The sequence below is a fragment of the Schistocerca serialis genome, chromosome 1, assembly GCF_023864345.2.
Source record: "Schistocerca serialis cubense isolate TAMUIC-IGC-003099 chromosome 1, iqSchSeri2.2, whole genome shotgun sequence".
NCBI lineage: Eukaryota > Metazoa > Arthropoda > Insecta > Orthoptera > Acrididae > Schistocerca > Schistocerca serialis.
This window is the reverse complement of record NC_064638.1, coordinates 88,695,887-88,713,402: the sequence shown is the minus strand read 5'-3', so window position 1 is coordinate 88,713,402 and position 17,516 is coordinate 88,695,887. Positions and strand designations below refer to the sequence as shown.

At 36.7% G+C, this 17,516-nt stretch overlaps 2 protein-coding genes across 2 annotated transcripts in view; one reads left to right on the top strand and one right to left on the bottom strand.

The window, feature by feature from the left end:
* LOC126462349 (protein dopey-1 homolog) overlaps nucleotides 1-9,684 on the top strand; it is a 345,125-nt gene extending 335,441 nt beyond the window's left edge. The window contains exon 32 of the mRNA XM_050096065.1: nucleotides 6,898-9,684. Within this exon, the coding sequence (XP_049952022.1) occupies nucleotides 6,898-7,095 (198 nt within the window). The 3' untranslated portion in view covers nucleotides 7,096-9,684. The remainder of the gene's footprint in view (nucleotides 1-6,897) is intronic.
* A 275-nt stretch (nucleotides 9,685-9,959) lies between these two features.
* The window catches only part of LOC126462365 (dynein light chain Tctex-type protein 2B-like), a 107,904-nt gene continuing 100,347 nt past the window's right edge, over nucleotides 9,960-17,516 (bottom strand). Inside the window, exon 5 of the mRNA XM_050096069.1 lies at nucleotides 9,960-10,083. The gene's annotated coding sequence lies outside the window, so the exon portion shown is untranslated. The remainder of the gene's footprint in view (nucleotides 10,084-17,516) is intronic.

The following is a 17,516-nucleotide window of genomic DNA, read 5'->3' as shown; positions in this document are numbered from 1 at the left end:
GATGCCCCGTTGCAGTCTTTCTGAATGTTTATATGATGTAGGCTTGAGAAAAGTATTGACCTGCTACTACAAATGACAGAATAAAAACCGTGAATGAAAAGAAGCCCTGAGATATAAATGTTTACAATATTTTTTGTTTTTCTTGATGTTCCTCCAGTAGTTCATACATAGTGTAATATATGTAAGAACCTCATAAAGAAGAAGGCCCCATGTATTTCAAATGAGCTTATTTACAGCTTGAACATGAGAATAAATATCACCAGCATTTTCAGGAATGCTAAAAGAATGGTAGTTATTCTTATACCCTGACCTTAAAATCTGTATTAATTCATTTACAACAGTGGTTCCCAAATGGGGGGAGCGTGACAAATTTATGGGGAGGGAGTGGGACAGAAGACACATCAGAAGAATAGAAGCATGTGATCAGACAGATCGAAAATTTTATAATCTTATTACAGTTAGTGACTGCATTTTTTTTTTTCTAGAATTGGCAGAATTAGGTGTGCCTTGCACATTACTAAGTTATTACTAACACAATACATTCTTTGGTCTGGACCTTGCGTTCGTAACTGCCCGTTGTGCTCTGTAGAAGTAAATATAATTTTTATTCACTTTTTGCATTGAGCGAAATTTTGGTTAAAAGAAGATTTCTATAATGAAGACTTTATTACGCATGGATTCACATTTTTGAAAAAGACAATGTCCAACTGCCACATTATGTTGTGTGTCATAATGCCCTCAGTAACGATTCATTGCGGCCTGTGTGTCTGGAACATCATACAACAACTCACCTGGCATAGAAAAAGTGTCTTTTATTGGAAAAAAAAGTTCCTTAAATCACATGAAACTGAATTCTGATTGTATGTTTCAACATGAAAATGAGAAAGTTATTAAAGCATCATTTGAAATTTCTCTCTTAACAGCAAAAAACCTCATACTATGGGTAGGCATTACTCAAACATCCCATTCTTGAAGCAGCCAGAACTGTTTTTGGAGAAGGTAGTCAGCAAAAAATGGACAATATAACTCTTTCAGACAACAAATGTACAACATGGGATTGACGAAATTTCCCTGAATGTGAAAGAACATCTACTTAAAAAACTGAAAATGTCTCAAATAATTTTTTGCCTTGCAACAAGACGATTCTACTGATATAGCTCAGCAATGACCTAAAAGTGTTGATGTTGTTGTTGTTGTGGTCTTCAGTCCAGAGACTAGTTTGATGCAACTCTCCATGCTGCTCTATCCTGTGCAAGCCTCTTCATCTCTGAATAACTACTGCAATACTGCAACCTACATCCTTCTGAATCTACTTAGCATATTCATCTCTCGGTCTCCCTCTACGATTTTTACCCTCCACGCATCTCTCCAGTACTAAATTGGTGTCCCTTGATCCATCAAATGTGTCCTCCCAACTGAGCCCTTCTTCTAGTCAAGTTGTGCCACAAATTCCTCTTCTCCCCAATTCAATTCAATACCTCCTCATTAGTTACGTGATCTACCCATCCAATCTTCAGCATTCTTCTGTAACACCACATTTCAAAAGCTTCTATTCGCTTCTTGTCGAAATTGTTGTTTATCATCTGTGTTTCACTTGAAAAGACTTCCTGACACTTAAATCTGTACTCGATGTTAACAAATTTCTCTTCTTCAGAAACGCTTTCCTTGCCATTACCAGTCTATGTTTTATATCCTCTTTACTTCGACCATCATCTGTTACTTATTAAGTGTCTCATTTCCTAATCTAATACCCTCAGCATTGCCTGATTTAATTCAACTACATTCCATTATCCTTATTTTGCTTTTGTTGATGTTCATCTTATATCCTTCTTTCAAGATAGTGTCCATTCTGTTCAATTGCTCTTCCAAGTCCTTTGCTGTCTCAGACAGAATTACAATGTTAGCGTCAAACCTTAAAGTTTTTATTTCTTCTCCCTGGACTTTAATTCCTACTCCAAATTTTTCTTTTGTTTCCTTTACTGCTTGCTGAATATACAGACCAAATAACATCGCGGATAAGGTACAACCCTGTCTCACTCCCTTCTCAACCACTGCTTTCCTTTCGTGCCCCTTGACTCTTTATAACTGCCATCTGGTTTCTGTACAGTTTGTAAATAATCTTTTCCTCCCTGTGTTTACCCCTGCCACCTACAGAATTTGAAAGAGTATTCCAGTCAACATTGTTGAAAGCTTTCTCTCAGTCTACAAGTGCTATAAACGTAGATTTGCCTTTCCTTAACCTATCTCCTATGAGAAGTCGTAGGATCAGTATTGCCTCGCGTATTCCTACTTTTCTTCGGAATCCAGACTGATCTTCCTCGAGGTCAGCTTCTACCAGTTTTTCCATTCGCCTATAAAGGATTCATGTTAGTATTTTGCAGCTGTGACTGATAGTTTGATAATTTTTACACCTGTCAATACCTGCTGTCTTTGGAATTGGTATTACTGTACTTTTCTTGAAGTCAGAGGGTATTTTGCCTGTCTCATACATCTTGCTCACCAGATGGAAGAGTTTTGTCATGACTGGCTCTCCCACAGCTCAATAGCTCTAACGGAATGTTGTCTACTTCCGGGTCTTTGTTTTGACTTAAATCTGTCAGTGCTTTATCAAATTCTTCACGCAGTATCATATCTCCCTTCTCATCTTTCTCTGTGTCCTCTTCCATTTCCATACTATTGCCCTTGAGTACACCTCCCTTGTATACAGATCCTCTGTATACTTTTTCCACCGTACTGCTTTCCCTTCTTTGCTTAGGACTCATTTTCCATCTGAGCTCTTCATATTCATATAGGTTGTTCCTTTTTCTCCAAAGGTCTTTTTTAATTTTCCTGTAGGAGTATCTATCTTACATTTGTCCTGCTTAGCCATTTTGCACTTCCTGTTGATCTCATTTTTTAGACATTTGTATTCCCTTTGGCCTGCTTCATTTATTGCATTTTTATATTTTCTCCTTTATCGATTAAATTCAATGTCTCTTGTGTTACCCAAAGATTTCTGCTAGACCTTATATTTTTACCTACTCTTCTGCTGCCTTCTCTATTTCATATCTCAAAGCTACCCATTCTTCTTCTATGGTATTCCTTTCCCCTGTTCTTGTCATCGTTCCCTAATGCACCCTCTGAAACCCTCTACAACCTCTGGTTCTTTCAGTCTATCCAGGTCCCATCTCCTTAAATTCCTGTCTTTTTGCAGTTTCTGTAGTTCATAACCAACTGCTATTGAATTCCAGTCCCTCATGACTATTAAATTATCGGTTCCCATAACTATCTGAATAATTTCTTTTATCTGATCATACATTTCGCCAATCTCCTCCTCTTCTGCATAGCTTGTACTGCTGTTGTGGGTGTGGGCTTCACATCTATCTTGGTGACAATAATGTGTTCATAATGCTGTTTGTAATATCTTATCCACGTTCCTATTTCTTTATTCATTATTAAGCCCAATCCTGCATTACAGTTATTTGGTTGCATATTTATAACAGTGTATTCACCTGACCAGAAGTCTTGTTCCTCCTGCCACCCACTTAATAGTATACTGTTGATTTGTGGATGAGAAGAACTACTGTTTTCTAAGAACTTGGAAGAACATAGCTGTTTGTCTGGGGACAGCTTTATGGGAATTTGTACTGCTGGAGCACAAGCCATTTTAGATTCATGTTTTGGCTCCTAAATATTGTCAAAGAAAACAAATCCTAACCTTATTGGCTTTCACTGTATGATCCGCAGACAAGCCCTAGCTTCTAACTGAACATTTCACTGAAAGTGGCTGTCAGTGTAGTTAATAAAATTAATTCAGATGCTGTGAATATTCATTTTTTTCTGAGTTCTGTGTGCTGATCTCAGTGCTGAACACCAATCTTCCATAAACAAGTCTGGTGGCTTACGAAGGGCAGTGTGCTCAGCAGGCTGTATGAATTGAAGTCAGAGATAGGACTTTGAGTTGAGGGAAACCTGAGCTACATCATTCTATCACTGATGACAGCTTTGTTTTCCTCAGCATACCGTGCATACTTCTTTGAAACCCTGAATAATCTGAATTTGAAACTACAAGGTAAAAACACCATAGTAATGGATTAAAGTAGTTACAATGATGTGTGGGGCTCATAGTCGCACATCTTGTAGGTATCTGTTTAAAAGGTTAGGAATTCTTACAATAGCCTCATAGTACATTTGCTCAATACTAAAATTTGTTCTCCACAACAGGGACCAGTTTAAAAACAACAGTGACATTCATGATTATAATGCAAGAAAGAAAGAAAGACTTACACTATCCTCTACTTAACCTATCTTTGGCACAGAAAGGGGTAAAATATGCTGCTGTAAAACATTTTGATAAATTACCACATGAAATAAAATATCTGACAGACAGCAGTAATATTTTTAAAAATAAATTGAAACATATCTCCTTCTATACCATAGATGAATTCTTGACTAGGGATAAATAAATCTATAGGTATAATATATGCATTTTGTGCCATTTTAAGCTTATCGTGAAATTGGTCAATGGAACACCCTGAGGGCCTTCTTGTGAAAGACACATCTATTAAAGTGTCACCTAGATGCTCCCATTACTGTCTTTCATTCAGTGAACTTTTAGATTGGCAACAGTGCCATGTCAATGAGTGGAGAACATTGTCAGTCCCAATGCCTAGAATGGCTTCAAGAAGAGTTCAAACTTAAGTTCCTTATTTGTCCTCAGAATGCTGTAGTGGCAAAAGCCGCCTTAAAAATCCTCCGCCAGTCCTCATCTACATGCCTATGTGAGCTGGGTTCGACTAGCCATGAAAACAAAACATCTTGGTTGCCTGAACATGGAGAATGTCCTTAGGTATATTTCAACTAGTTTCAAACCAACATTCAGGAGCTGCTTAAATAAAAACAATTTCAAGGATCTCACTGATGATCTGGAATTTTCTTGCAACTTTCGTCACATAAAATAAAAAGTTGGATGTGAAAAGTCTTGTTCAGTTGAAAACGATATCATAAGGAATTTAAGAAGACATGAAGGTATTTCTATCTTGGTTACTAAGCCATTTCAAACAGAATAGTTTTGTATTACTCTGCTTTTGAAAACTCTCTCTTATCGAAGTGTTGACTGTGGATTACAGTCGAAAAAATTAATAAATAAACATAGAGGGGCAATAGATATTCTGGGGTTGCAAAGGGAGGGCGGGGGGGGGGGGGGGGGGGGGCAGCACCTGGTAGGAAAGATTGGGAACCACTGATCCCACTGATCTAGAACAAAGAATATCAACAATTTGTTTACATTTTTATCGAGGTAATAAGTGATAATATTTTATGAGGAGGATTTGAAAATCACAGATATCATAATATCAAGTATTTTGTAATTAGTAATGTGGATGTCATGCATTTGGAAACAAAATGTATTACATTAGTATTTGTTTCTCTGTTAAAATCAGTTGGGATATATGTCTCTGTTAGAATCTCTATCTCAGTGTACAAGTAACTTGATTCTGTGCGACATTAACCCTTAATCTGTGTGCAATTAGCTCTACTTGTCTCTTCACAGTATAAAAAGCATCAAACACAATGGCAGTGTCAAGAGGCCGAGTACTGACACAAACGCACACATGGGTTTCCCTCTTGTTCCGATTGTGTAAATGAAACACAGAAGCGAAAGTCTTTCATGGAACCACATTAGAAATATATTCATGTTCTAATGTGAGACTTATGATTGATAATCATTATGAAATTATGGCAAATAAAACTTGAAACACAGTACTGGTTAAAACATTAAAAGTTGGTAGTCTTTGTAAAACAGAGAAGAATAGGCATGAAACCCACATCTTGTTGACAACAGGGAGGTCACTCAGTTCTAGGGGATGTACCGGGCGAGGAACAGGGCGCAGAAATTGTCATCATGTTCTGGAGCATCTTGAGGAGCAATGTTTACGTCTGACATGACATCATACCACATGAGGCAGTGTGCCCAGTATGGATTAGCATATTTCATGTGAAAATAACAAAGGCTCGTGAAAGCCCATTGTAGAGATGACCATGTAATTAAATTAAAGCTGTTGTAATACAATGCAACAAGCTGAAGGAAGGTTGCTACTAGAGTCACTTTCATCAAGTCGTGATTATCAGTAAGGCACTGAAATGACTTTGTGTATAGTGTGTGTTTCCTGCTTTGTTCCAAGGCTGACTTGACTGGGAGTACAATAAACTTTTTGCAGAAAACTATGTAAAAATCAGTGTTAATGGTCATGATATTGTGAATATAATAAAGAAAGAGGGAGGGGGTTTAAGCTGGTACTACATACTCTCCAAGAAATGAGTCTGATATCTAGCATATGAATAGTCCACATTAGATTATAAAGTTTAGTTTAATGTGTGTTAAATGCTCATTGCATTGTGAACAAGTTCTTCAAGATGGTGGATGTGTATGGGGTGGGACGGGGGAAGGGGTTCTGACTGAACTAAGGTGTGATTTAATGCCTAGAATTGTGCTCATGTTATCTCATCAGAAGCATTAGCTAATGATTAGTTATAAATGTAATGTGTACCTGACACACTGCACTGTATTTGATACTTGGCTTAAAAGAGAACAGGAAAGGTGGGGGTGGGGGAGGTTGAATTTACTGGTTGTGTAGTGACAGAGCTACAAGTGTATAAGATGATAGATGCTTTTTTACTTTCATATTATTTGAGTGTTTCCTTTACCATAAAAAATTTCATTTGCAACAACAGGTATATGTGTGTGTGTGTGTGTGTGTGTGTGTGTGTGTGTGTGTGTGTGTGTGTGTGTGAGAGAGAGAGAGAGAGAGAGAGAGAGAGAGAGTATTTGGGGGAGAGGGGATGAATTGTTACTGTCCTTTTATTTATAAAAAAGTGTGAAGATGTTTTACCTATTTTAATTTGCTTTAACTTGTAAAGTTTCAGACATCAGTGGAACCAATGACACGCCAGCCTGGGCAGTTGCTTCTCACAACCAGCACCATTGATACACTTCAAGATTTGCATCCATTTTTCACAACACTAAGTCAGCATCGTACTCAGCCTCCAGTTACATCAATCAGTCAGCTTGAAAGTGCCATAGAATTAGACTTCTTGGAAAAATTACCTCCTAGATAAATCCATTAGCATGTGCTACAATTGGTATCGAGAATTGCATGCTCTGTGTTGTGAATTCCTGAATTCCTCTTCTGGTTTTGGGTTTGTAAATTTGTGACTATACAAGTAAAATTTCATTTCTGCCATCATCAGGGAATGTCAGGTAGAACAGAGAATAGGGATCTTATAGCGTACGGTTAAAAACAATTTTGAGGCACTCAGTTATACAGTGTAATTTTTTTTTGAATTTATACATTATTTATGTGACTGTTCTCTTACACACCTTTCATGTCAGTGACTGGCAGTCTCAGAGGATACATGCAGCAAAATAATTTGGTACTATACCTGAATTTACTGCTACACAGCAGCCTTTTTTTTCTCTCTCTCTCTCTTGATCTGGCACAGTTATATGGGCCAGTTGCTTGTCTCTTAACGTGGTTCTAGTTTAGTAAGAGCCTAATAGTAGAATAGGCACAGTGTATTCTTACCTTTCGTATTTTCTTAGCAACTTAGTAAATGTGAACGTACCATAACACAAATAATAGTTTAAGTGCAGGGAAAATATGGGCATGTGTTAACTTAAAAACTGAGAAATGTTACCTGTTTGTTTAGTTACTACATTCACAAGTCCTTTTTGTTGTATCGGATGTTGAAGATGATGACAAGCCTATTTTTTTGTACAAAAAATGATTATGATTGTCTGATCTATTAAATGGAAGTGCATAGTCCCCCCCCCCCCTCCGCCACACACACACACACACACACACACACACACACACACACAGTATTCTACAATTTCCAGCAAAATAATGTTCAGGCATATCAAGAAGTCAAGCACAATACTTTAGTATTTCTAACTTCAGAGTTACATAAGAACGTATGGCAGATTTCATCTTATATTTGTCTGAAGTATTTGTTGTCCAGAGTATCTCAATAAGAGACGCTACTTGGAAATTGATGCTACATACTGCACTTGGTACAGAGGTAGCTGGTTTAACAACACTGCATTACTAAGTCATTCTATTGTGAATTGTGGTTTACTAGACTCTTAACGCACATAATATAAATAACTTGATTCAGGTACAGGAGACACGTCAAAATTGCAGTAAAATTTCACTATAAACATAGAAACAGTTGGTGTTAACAAAAGGATACTAATACACATTTGTTCTGTATACATAGAATGTTTTTTGCTGAACACTGCTTGGAAATCTCCTGATCTTCAAAGGTGATTTGGGAGGGGTGTATACTGCTTTAGGAATTTGATGTCTGGGCTCTGACTTTAAAATCCTATACGGCCAGTCTTTAATGTCCTTCAGTAATTATTGCTGATAGACTCATTCTTTGTATGCATTACCTAATTATTTAATCGTATGTGAACAAAAACAAACCTGTAGTTTCCTTGACTGATTTTGAGAGTCTTTACCCATTCTTCACTTACTGGTTTTCACAACAGTCATTACCTTACACTACTTTGAGCAATGTTATTTTCCAGATCTGTCTGATCCTTGGTGTTACAATGTCAGTTATTTTGTTTTGCCATTTTCCTGTATTCTAACTGCCTTGTATTGTGCTGTCACACAGTTGAGTATATGTATTTTTCACTGTTTGTTATGTAGTGTATATGGTTGTATTATGGTGCTTACATGGATAGTATCTTGTACTGATACTAATAATTAAAACAAACAAACAAAAAAAAAAAAAGAAATCTGGTTTAGCGTGCATAATTTATCTGTTGCTGTGATGGACTGAAATACACAATACATTGAATCGAGCACTGTTGCTAATGTAATTTAACTGTAATATATAAAAATCAAACACCATTTTGTAAACAAGAATTTGGAAAGGCAGCTTGTATCTGATTTGTGTGTAGCACATAGAAATTCGAAACAACACAGTCTATACTAGTTTCTGATCCAGACCTCCTTTAATTCAAAGCTATAAATCTCTGAGCTGGTACATGTTGTTATGCATGATACATCAATCGGCTACAAGTGGGTGATTGTCTTTGCTAATTTTTGTTTGTTTACATCCTGTTATGAATGAGTACTCTCACGAGCCTGTACCAAAGCTTAAATTTCTGTTATTAGTGATAGTAATTTCATTTTTTTTGTTCTTTGTTGTCAGCGTATTTTCATGTTCAATCGTACTGACTGGAATTTGTGTACAGTTTATTGCATAAAAGACTGATTCCATTAAAACACTTAAAGAAAAAGAGAGATGTGAACAGAAAATATTTTGTATCTACTTGTAAATTTGTAATGTCTGTAAAAGAGTATAAAATTTATTGTTACTGTTATGTCCAGAGTATATATACATTTCAGTGTAGGGCTAGTGATATTTTACTTTTTGTTCTGGAATACATTCACTTTATCTGTTGTTCAATTCACTCATGGTCAAAATTAAAGGGACCATATATATTGTGCACCTGGAGCCAAATGTAGAAACGAGTATGAATGACAATGGAATTTCCATTGAATATATATATATATATATATATATATATATATGTGACGATAATAGAGTAATGACCATATAAATTGTAATTACTGTGTGTCTATGAAACTAAGTTTTTTTGACTTTCATCTGAGGAAAAAGAAATGGTATATTTTATCTTTACTATATTTCATTACTACTATTTGTAAATACTTTAATAACATCAGCTCTTGTATGGTAGTATTTTGTACATGTTAATAGTATGTAATATGGAGATTTTATTTAATTTTAAATTGCAGATATTGAAACATTGCTGGAAAACATTATTTTTATATTATTCAGAGTATGTTTATTCTACAGTGGTGCTTTCTGCAGCTTTGAAAGTATTTCTGCTACTATGATGTATTATCTAAGAATTTTCAGTGTCAGTACACTGTATATGACTTTAAAGTATTATTACATTGTTTTTATTCTTAATGAAACCACAGGTCAAAAAATGTTTGGTATATGACTTGTTTCTTGCATCTCCTCATGCTTTACACAGATTGGGAGAAATCAAGAGGATGTGTGAACCTAAAATAACCAAAACATACAGCACATATATTAAGCCACTTATTCCAATCTAGTATCAGTATTGCTATCTGACACACACACACACACACACACACTTTTTTCATTATATAACATTCCTACAATTTCAAATGAACCATAGTGTTTAATACCTTGTTGACAATTTCACTAAGGATGTAAGATGTATCCTTTTCAAAGAAATTGTTCTGACATTACTTTACTTTAAACACTAAAGAATACATGGAAAACTTGAACATAACCAAAACATTTTTACAAATTTTGCAGTACACTAAGGGAAAAACAACACAAAACTCTCATCTCCATTATAGAAGCATATGTTCAATCTGAGATGATTCAATAGCAACATTGTTCAGTGGAGCAAGTTCATCAAGATCTCAACAAGGAAAGAGGGGAAAAAAATTACTCAGTTTCCCAAAATTATATGAAGACTTTGTTAACTAGTAAAGACTGTAACACACAAGTACACACCAAGGGAGTGCGGGACAAATTACCTACGTGGTCTTGACAAGGGTTCCAAAAACATTTTCAACAAATACGAGGATCTCTTTCACCGAGGCTGCAATACAGGCAAGGCAAGAACTCCATTGGGTCATATTAATTGAGGAGCTTGGGGGAACACAATGGTAAGTGCCACTGCCATGTATTTTGAGTTATAGAGTCAACACTATGAGTACAAATATGAGGGTGAAGCTTCATGGTAAATGACAATGGCTGCATGTTGCAGTAACAGAATGGCAAGTGACAAGTAAAACAAATGGCAACATGAGGGACCCAAAGTATGTTTTTTGAGATTATAGCCACATTTTATGAGTTGCAAGAGAACAAAAATGTCCTTAATGTGATCATGATATATCTGAACAGACTCCTGCTTACATTCCCAATGACTCGCATATATTTAAATTTCCAAAACTGTTGTGCTTAGAATGTTTCAGGAACATAATGGCAAGTAAATGTACATACCATTATGTTCCTGAAATGCATGAAATATGAGGCTATTATTGAATAGCTGCTTCTGACAGCTTGGTAGTGTGAATATGTATATTTCTTCTTTTTTATTCCTACAAGAAATAATAATAATAATACAGATGATGATGATGATAAAAATAATCTTTGTTGGTATTCAAATCTGCAAATTATTTGAAATTGGCCTTAATATTGAGCACTCGCCCACTGTCTCAATTACGGCAGAACAATTGAAGAGGTCTTCTCAGAAGAGGATGAGAGACACCACACAAGGAAAGTTTAAGCAGAAGATGTGTAATACAGGCCAAGAATACACTGATAGAAAAATAATTGCAACACCAAAGAGTAGTTGTGCAACATAAATGGAAGTTGGTAGGTGTGTTTCTACATTCGAAAGATGACATATATTCAAATTTTGTGCCAGTGCTAGTAGTGCCGCTATGAGGCTGCAAGTCAAGTTCCTTTTAAATACACACTGTAACGGCCGTGAGCATTGGCTATCTTTGAGGCTGGATTTAGTGAATTGATGTTAGTTAAGAATGCCTTTAAGATGACGGAGGTTCCATTATTGTCACCTACTGAGATTAAATGAGGTCATGTAACAGGGCTATGAGAAGCAATATGTTCCTTTTGCAATACAACAGAAAGACTGGGTAGGAATGTAGCCATTGAACACAATTGCTGGCAGCGTTTTGTCACCAAAATGTATGGTCGCAGGTTGCAAGGAGTTTGGGCTGCTCACAGGACAGCCCGTGGCTTTACTGAGAGTGAAGACCACTGAGTTCGGCATATGGCTCTGGCACACTGCATCTACAATAGCAAATTTATTAGCAGTTGACACTGCAGTGACACAATGAACTGTTACAACTCAGTTACTTCAAGGCCAGTTCACAGCCAGACAACCTGTAGCATGTATTCCCCTGACCCCTAAACCACTTCTCACTGCAGTGCAGAGTGCCGGTACTGTGTTTTCTGATAAAAGCTGGTTCTGCTTTGGTCCAAGTGATGCTCGTGTGTTGCTTAGAAGGATGCCAGTTATGGGTCTGAAACCAACCTGTCTACATGCTAGACACAGTAGACCTACATCTGGAGTTATGTGTAGGGTGCGATTTTGTATGACAGTGGGAGCACTCTTGTGGTTACACGAGATCTGTCTCGAATCAAGATGGGATGTAATCCAGCATCATCCACAAACAGCATTAACTGACCCTGTATTGGCTGACCGAGTGGAACAGGCATGAAACTCTATCTCACAAACGGACATCCGGCATCTAGCAAAACGCATGCACATTTCCAGGTTTGCATTCAACATTCTCGCAGTCACACGGATAATTAAAGTACCAGAATTTCACATTTGCAGTGGCTTATCTCACACTTAACATTAACCTGTGATCTTGCAATGTTAATCACTTAAGTATGTTACCTAGACAAATGTGTTCCCAAAATTTTGTTACTCTACATTATTTATTTTTCCATCAGTGTGTGTACCTTGTTCTGGAAAAACTGCAGATAAAAAGTATGTAGCACCTACATGCCACTTTCTCTTAAATGTTTCAAGACTGTGGATGAAAGCAATGTGAGGCAAGCGTCTAAACATTCTAGGAAGTTGGTGACTTTGATGTTCAGAATGCATTGGCTGTCAACTTAAGAAATGTATGCAGATGGAATGTGACTTCTGAATACTCGTCATCTGTATTCATCAGTGAGACCTTCCGTCATGACATCTAGCATGAAGTAAATTTCATGAAATGAAATGTGGGAGGCAAAACCTAGTTCTTACTCTTTGATTAAAATACAACAGACCCAGACTGAAAGAAAATCAGCATATAGAAAAGTCAAAACAACCTTTGGGTGAAATTAAAGCCGAAGGCATCAGTGTTATGAGTGCAAGAGGATTTCCACTGTTAAACAGATGGACAGATGCAAAGTGCACATTGGAGGCTTCTACAAGGAGGAGGAACTGTCTGTTGGTGTGACAGAATTGGGTATTGATATGGATGACAGGTGATCCAGTATTACACCCAGAAGGTAACAGAGCTTTAGAAGATTTGCTACCAAATAAGGCAGGACACATAGCTAGCATTACTTCGGAATCTGGAGGAAGTGGCAACCAAACGACTATTCATGTGGATGTGTAGAATGTATTAGGCCTGACATTTGGAAAAACATCATCCACATAATCCTGAGGTAACAAGTGCTTTCATTCAGTTTACAACTCATCCATCAACGACGAATGGAAAAGAAAATTGAGAATCAGTTAAATGAAAGATGCAGCCTTTCCATCCTACTGTCCAATCCGTACATCGAAGAAGCAATGACAGAAATACAAGATAGCTTCAAGAGTGGGATTAAAATTCAGGGTTAAAGAATATCAATGATAAGATTTGCTGATGACATTGCTATGCTCAGTGGAAGCGAGGCAGAATTACAGGACATACTGATTGAAATGAACAGTTTACAGAACAGAGTATGGGCTGAGAGTAAACTGAAGGACAAAATTGAGTATTAGCAGAAATGAGAACAGTGATAAAATTAATGTAAAAATTGAAACCACAAAGTAGAAAGTGAAGGAATTCTGCTACCTTGGAAGGAAAATAACATATGAGCACAGACAAAGAGCACATTCCTGGCCAGAAGAAGTACACTCATTTCAAACAGTGACCTTAATTTGAAGCATAAACTTCTGAGAAAGTATAACTGGAACACAACACTGTATGGTAATGACTCGTGAAGAGAGAGGGGGAGAGGAACATGAGAAGATAGAGAGAATTGAAGGATTTAAGATGTGGTACTATAGAAGCCTTAGGTTTGAAGATAATTTGCACAGAAATACGTAGGGAAGTGTGGATGGGAAGATGCATTTTTCACATTGTTAACCTTTTACGAAGTGTTGCTGCAGTCAACATTGAACAAAACTACGCAGTTACCCTCACCCAGCATTCTTTATGGCACATTGCCTGGAATGTGATTAAATTTCATTGGCTGATGGTGAAAATAATTGCTCAAAACAGTTCGAAATTGAGCTACCTACCTATGTGAGGGGCACTACAGGTTGTAGTAGGCATGTACCCCGAATACAAAAGTAGTAATACTAGTCATTGTAGTTCTATGGATAGGCTTAGTCCCTTTGCTAATCGCTTTCTTGTTTCTTGCATTTTTAGAAATTTCCGTGCACCTGTGCTTCGTACTATAAAGTAAATTATTAAATTTTAACACTTGGATTTTTTTTTTTTTTTTTTTTGGATATATGAGACGTTATCAAAAATTAATAGGAATTTTTTATTTCATGGGGTTTATATGCCCAATTTTCGAAACTTCTTTATCTTGTTGGTACATATGTTCTTGATGTATGTAAATTTAGGCTTCCGCAGCATGTAAACAAATACACCCCGAAGGAGGTCACTTGTGTTAGGGACCAAAACGTCGTTAGTTTTACATATTGACAATGCACTCACAAACTCAGAAAAATTTTATTGATTCCTGATGTATTTTTACATTTTCAGCTGTTTTGAATATTTGGTTTGTTGAAAAGGCTACATGTGTTTTCAAGCAGTCAGTGAATTTTTATTTCAGAAAAAGGTATCTCAAAACTTTTGTATTATATTTTGCTTGAAAAACTGAATAAGTACAGCACACCGGATTCAGACTGTTGACTGTGACTTTTGGCAAATCTGCTACGAACAAGACAAGAGTTTATGAGTGGTATAAATGTTTCAAAGAGGGTTGAAAAGACGTTGTAGACTATGACTGTCCTGGATGCCCTAGCATACCAATTACTGAATACATTGAGGAATAAGTAAAGAAAATGGTTCTGGAAAATCGCCGAATCAACATCAGGAAGGTTGCTGTTGATGTCAGCCTATCCTTTGATTCATGCCAAGCAATTTTTTTTCTTTGATGTTTTGGGCATGAAACATGTAGCAGCAAAGTTTGTTCTGAAATTGTTGAATTTTGACCAAACACAGCATCGTGCAGACACTGCTCAGGAATTGCCGAATGAAGTTGAAGATTCACAACTTTTAAAGAAGGTGACAAAATATGGGTATAACATCGAAACAAAAAGGTCCAACTGCCTCAATGTAATCTGCTTTAAGAGCCAAGACAGCAAAAAGAAGAAGAAGAAGTAAGAAAGAAATATAGATAGGTTTGATCACATATGAAGGTTCTTCTCCTCATTGTAGGTCAATTACAGTAGGATAGTGCATCATGAGTTCCTGTCTTAAGGCTGTACAGTTAATAAGAAATAACAGTACCTGGAAGTTATGTGTGCCAGCTGCATGAAGCAATCTACAGAAGACAATCGGAAATGTGGCAAAACCACTCACGGAAATTGTCTCCCAATAATGTTCCCACTTGTACCTTGATGATTGTTCATGTTGCCCCAGCCACCATATCCACCAGACATGGCCCCCTGCAAATCCTTCTGTTCCCGAGGCTGAGGAGAACCACGAAGAGACATAATTTTGCCACTATTGATGAGATAAAAACAGAATTGCTCACAGAGCTGAACAGCCTAATGAAAAGTCAGTTCCAGGAGTGCTTCCAAGCTTGGAAAAGGTGCTGGAACAAGTGCATAATCAGAGCAAATAAACATAGTGCATACTGTCAACTCTTCTGACAAGCTCTAGTGGAGAAGAATAATGAGACAAAAATTTATCTTACAATGAGCATGGTCACAACTTTACAACAATGAGAGAGTGGTGCAGGATCATCATCTTCTTCTTCTTCTTCTTTTAAGATAAGCGGCAATGTTGCAGGTGATGAAAGAAAGAAGTCTTTAATAAGCAAACCGATCAAGCAGTTTGAGACACATTTACAATTATGAACTCCCAGAAATTTCAAAGTCAGCACCATTACCAAGAAGCTTGGATATTGTCAACTTTGTGCACAGTGGGCACCCTAAATGTTGATTGACAATACAACTTGGCTGATAGGTGATGGTGTTAAAATTCCTGCTGTGGAACAAGGAAAAAGGCAAAGACTTACTGAACATACTGAACATACGTGTGACAGATGATGAACCATGGAGTTCTTTCAAAAGTTCATGGCAAAATAGTGGATGCATACTCACTCCCTCAAACAAGCTGAAAACTTTCAGCGAACATTTAGCAGAAAACTTTCAGTGAACATGTAGCAACAAAATGCTTATGATTACAAATCTTTGGTTTGTTGAACTCATACTGTCAGGCAGGACAACTAGTGTGGCTGCACATTGTGAAACATTGCAAGTACTGCACAAAGTAATTCAGAATAAAGAGGCTTCTATCTTATTCCACTGCATGACAGTACCCAATCTGATGCTACTTCAACTTCTTAAACTGATCATGAAGAAATGGTTGGATGGTCATTTCACTTTAGACAAGGATCAGCAGGGCACACTGACAACATGGCTCAACAGGTGGGTGGCAGACACTTTTTCAGAGGAGATATGAGAATAGCTGTGTTTAATAGCTCTTTCAGTATTTTGAACTTGCTATATTCCTCACTAGTTAAGATGAATGTATTCCACAGCTCCACCCAAAATATTTAGTTATTAAAAAAACCTAGTGACCATAGTCGTTATACATCATCAATGTTATTGTCCCTTCGCTCCCAAAGCAATTAGGTGGCACATCTGCACAATTCTTATTACCCACTTATAAGTAAAATATAGCATCTTACATGTAGATATGAAGGTCCATTAAATGAGGCTGCATAATTATTTTTTTATGTTAAGTCTTTTGCATTTTTTAATTGAGGTGATTGTTTACTAAAACAAAGAATTAACTATTCTTTATAGAACAGCTTAATAGGTTACTGATGCTTATTTACCCCTGAACTATTATTTTGAAGTTTAACAGGGAATACCCCAGTAAATCTTGTGGTATTTTATTCACCTCACAATGAAGAGCTTCTTCCACACTTTGTGTTGCATTTGTTGTTCTATATTTTTTTTTAGTTGAACAAACTAAAATCCTCTAAGGTCAAGAATGCAGATTATTTTGTTCTTCCATAAAGGCAAATGATATGATCAAGAATAATTTCATTTACAGATGCCAAGGCCACAGTTGTACAAGATGCACTACAGAAGTTTTGAGAGAGCCCACTATATATCCTAGAATTACAACTGACAATGACATATTTCACCAGTATTTTGTGCAATTTGCTTTCTACACTTATTATTATGGCTCTAAGGGCTGAAAATATTTCCCTTCTGCACCTGTATCACTAGAGAAAAACAATATTGCTGCAGACAAAATTGTACAAAATAACAATGGAGTCGTATTTGATAATCGTGCATGATTACCTCCAAGGGAAATTTCATCCTTATGGATACTTCACTGATGAGTGAACAAGCATCTGTATCAAACAATGGTATTGTTTTTTTAAATGAAAATTATGTGCTACACTCTGATGCTGTATACTGTTGGAAAATAATCCTGCTAACATCAGAATTGGTCAGAAGCAAATAA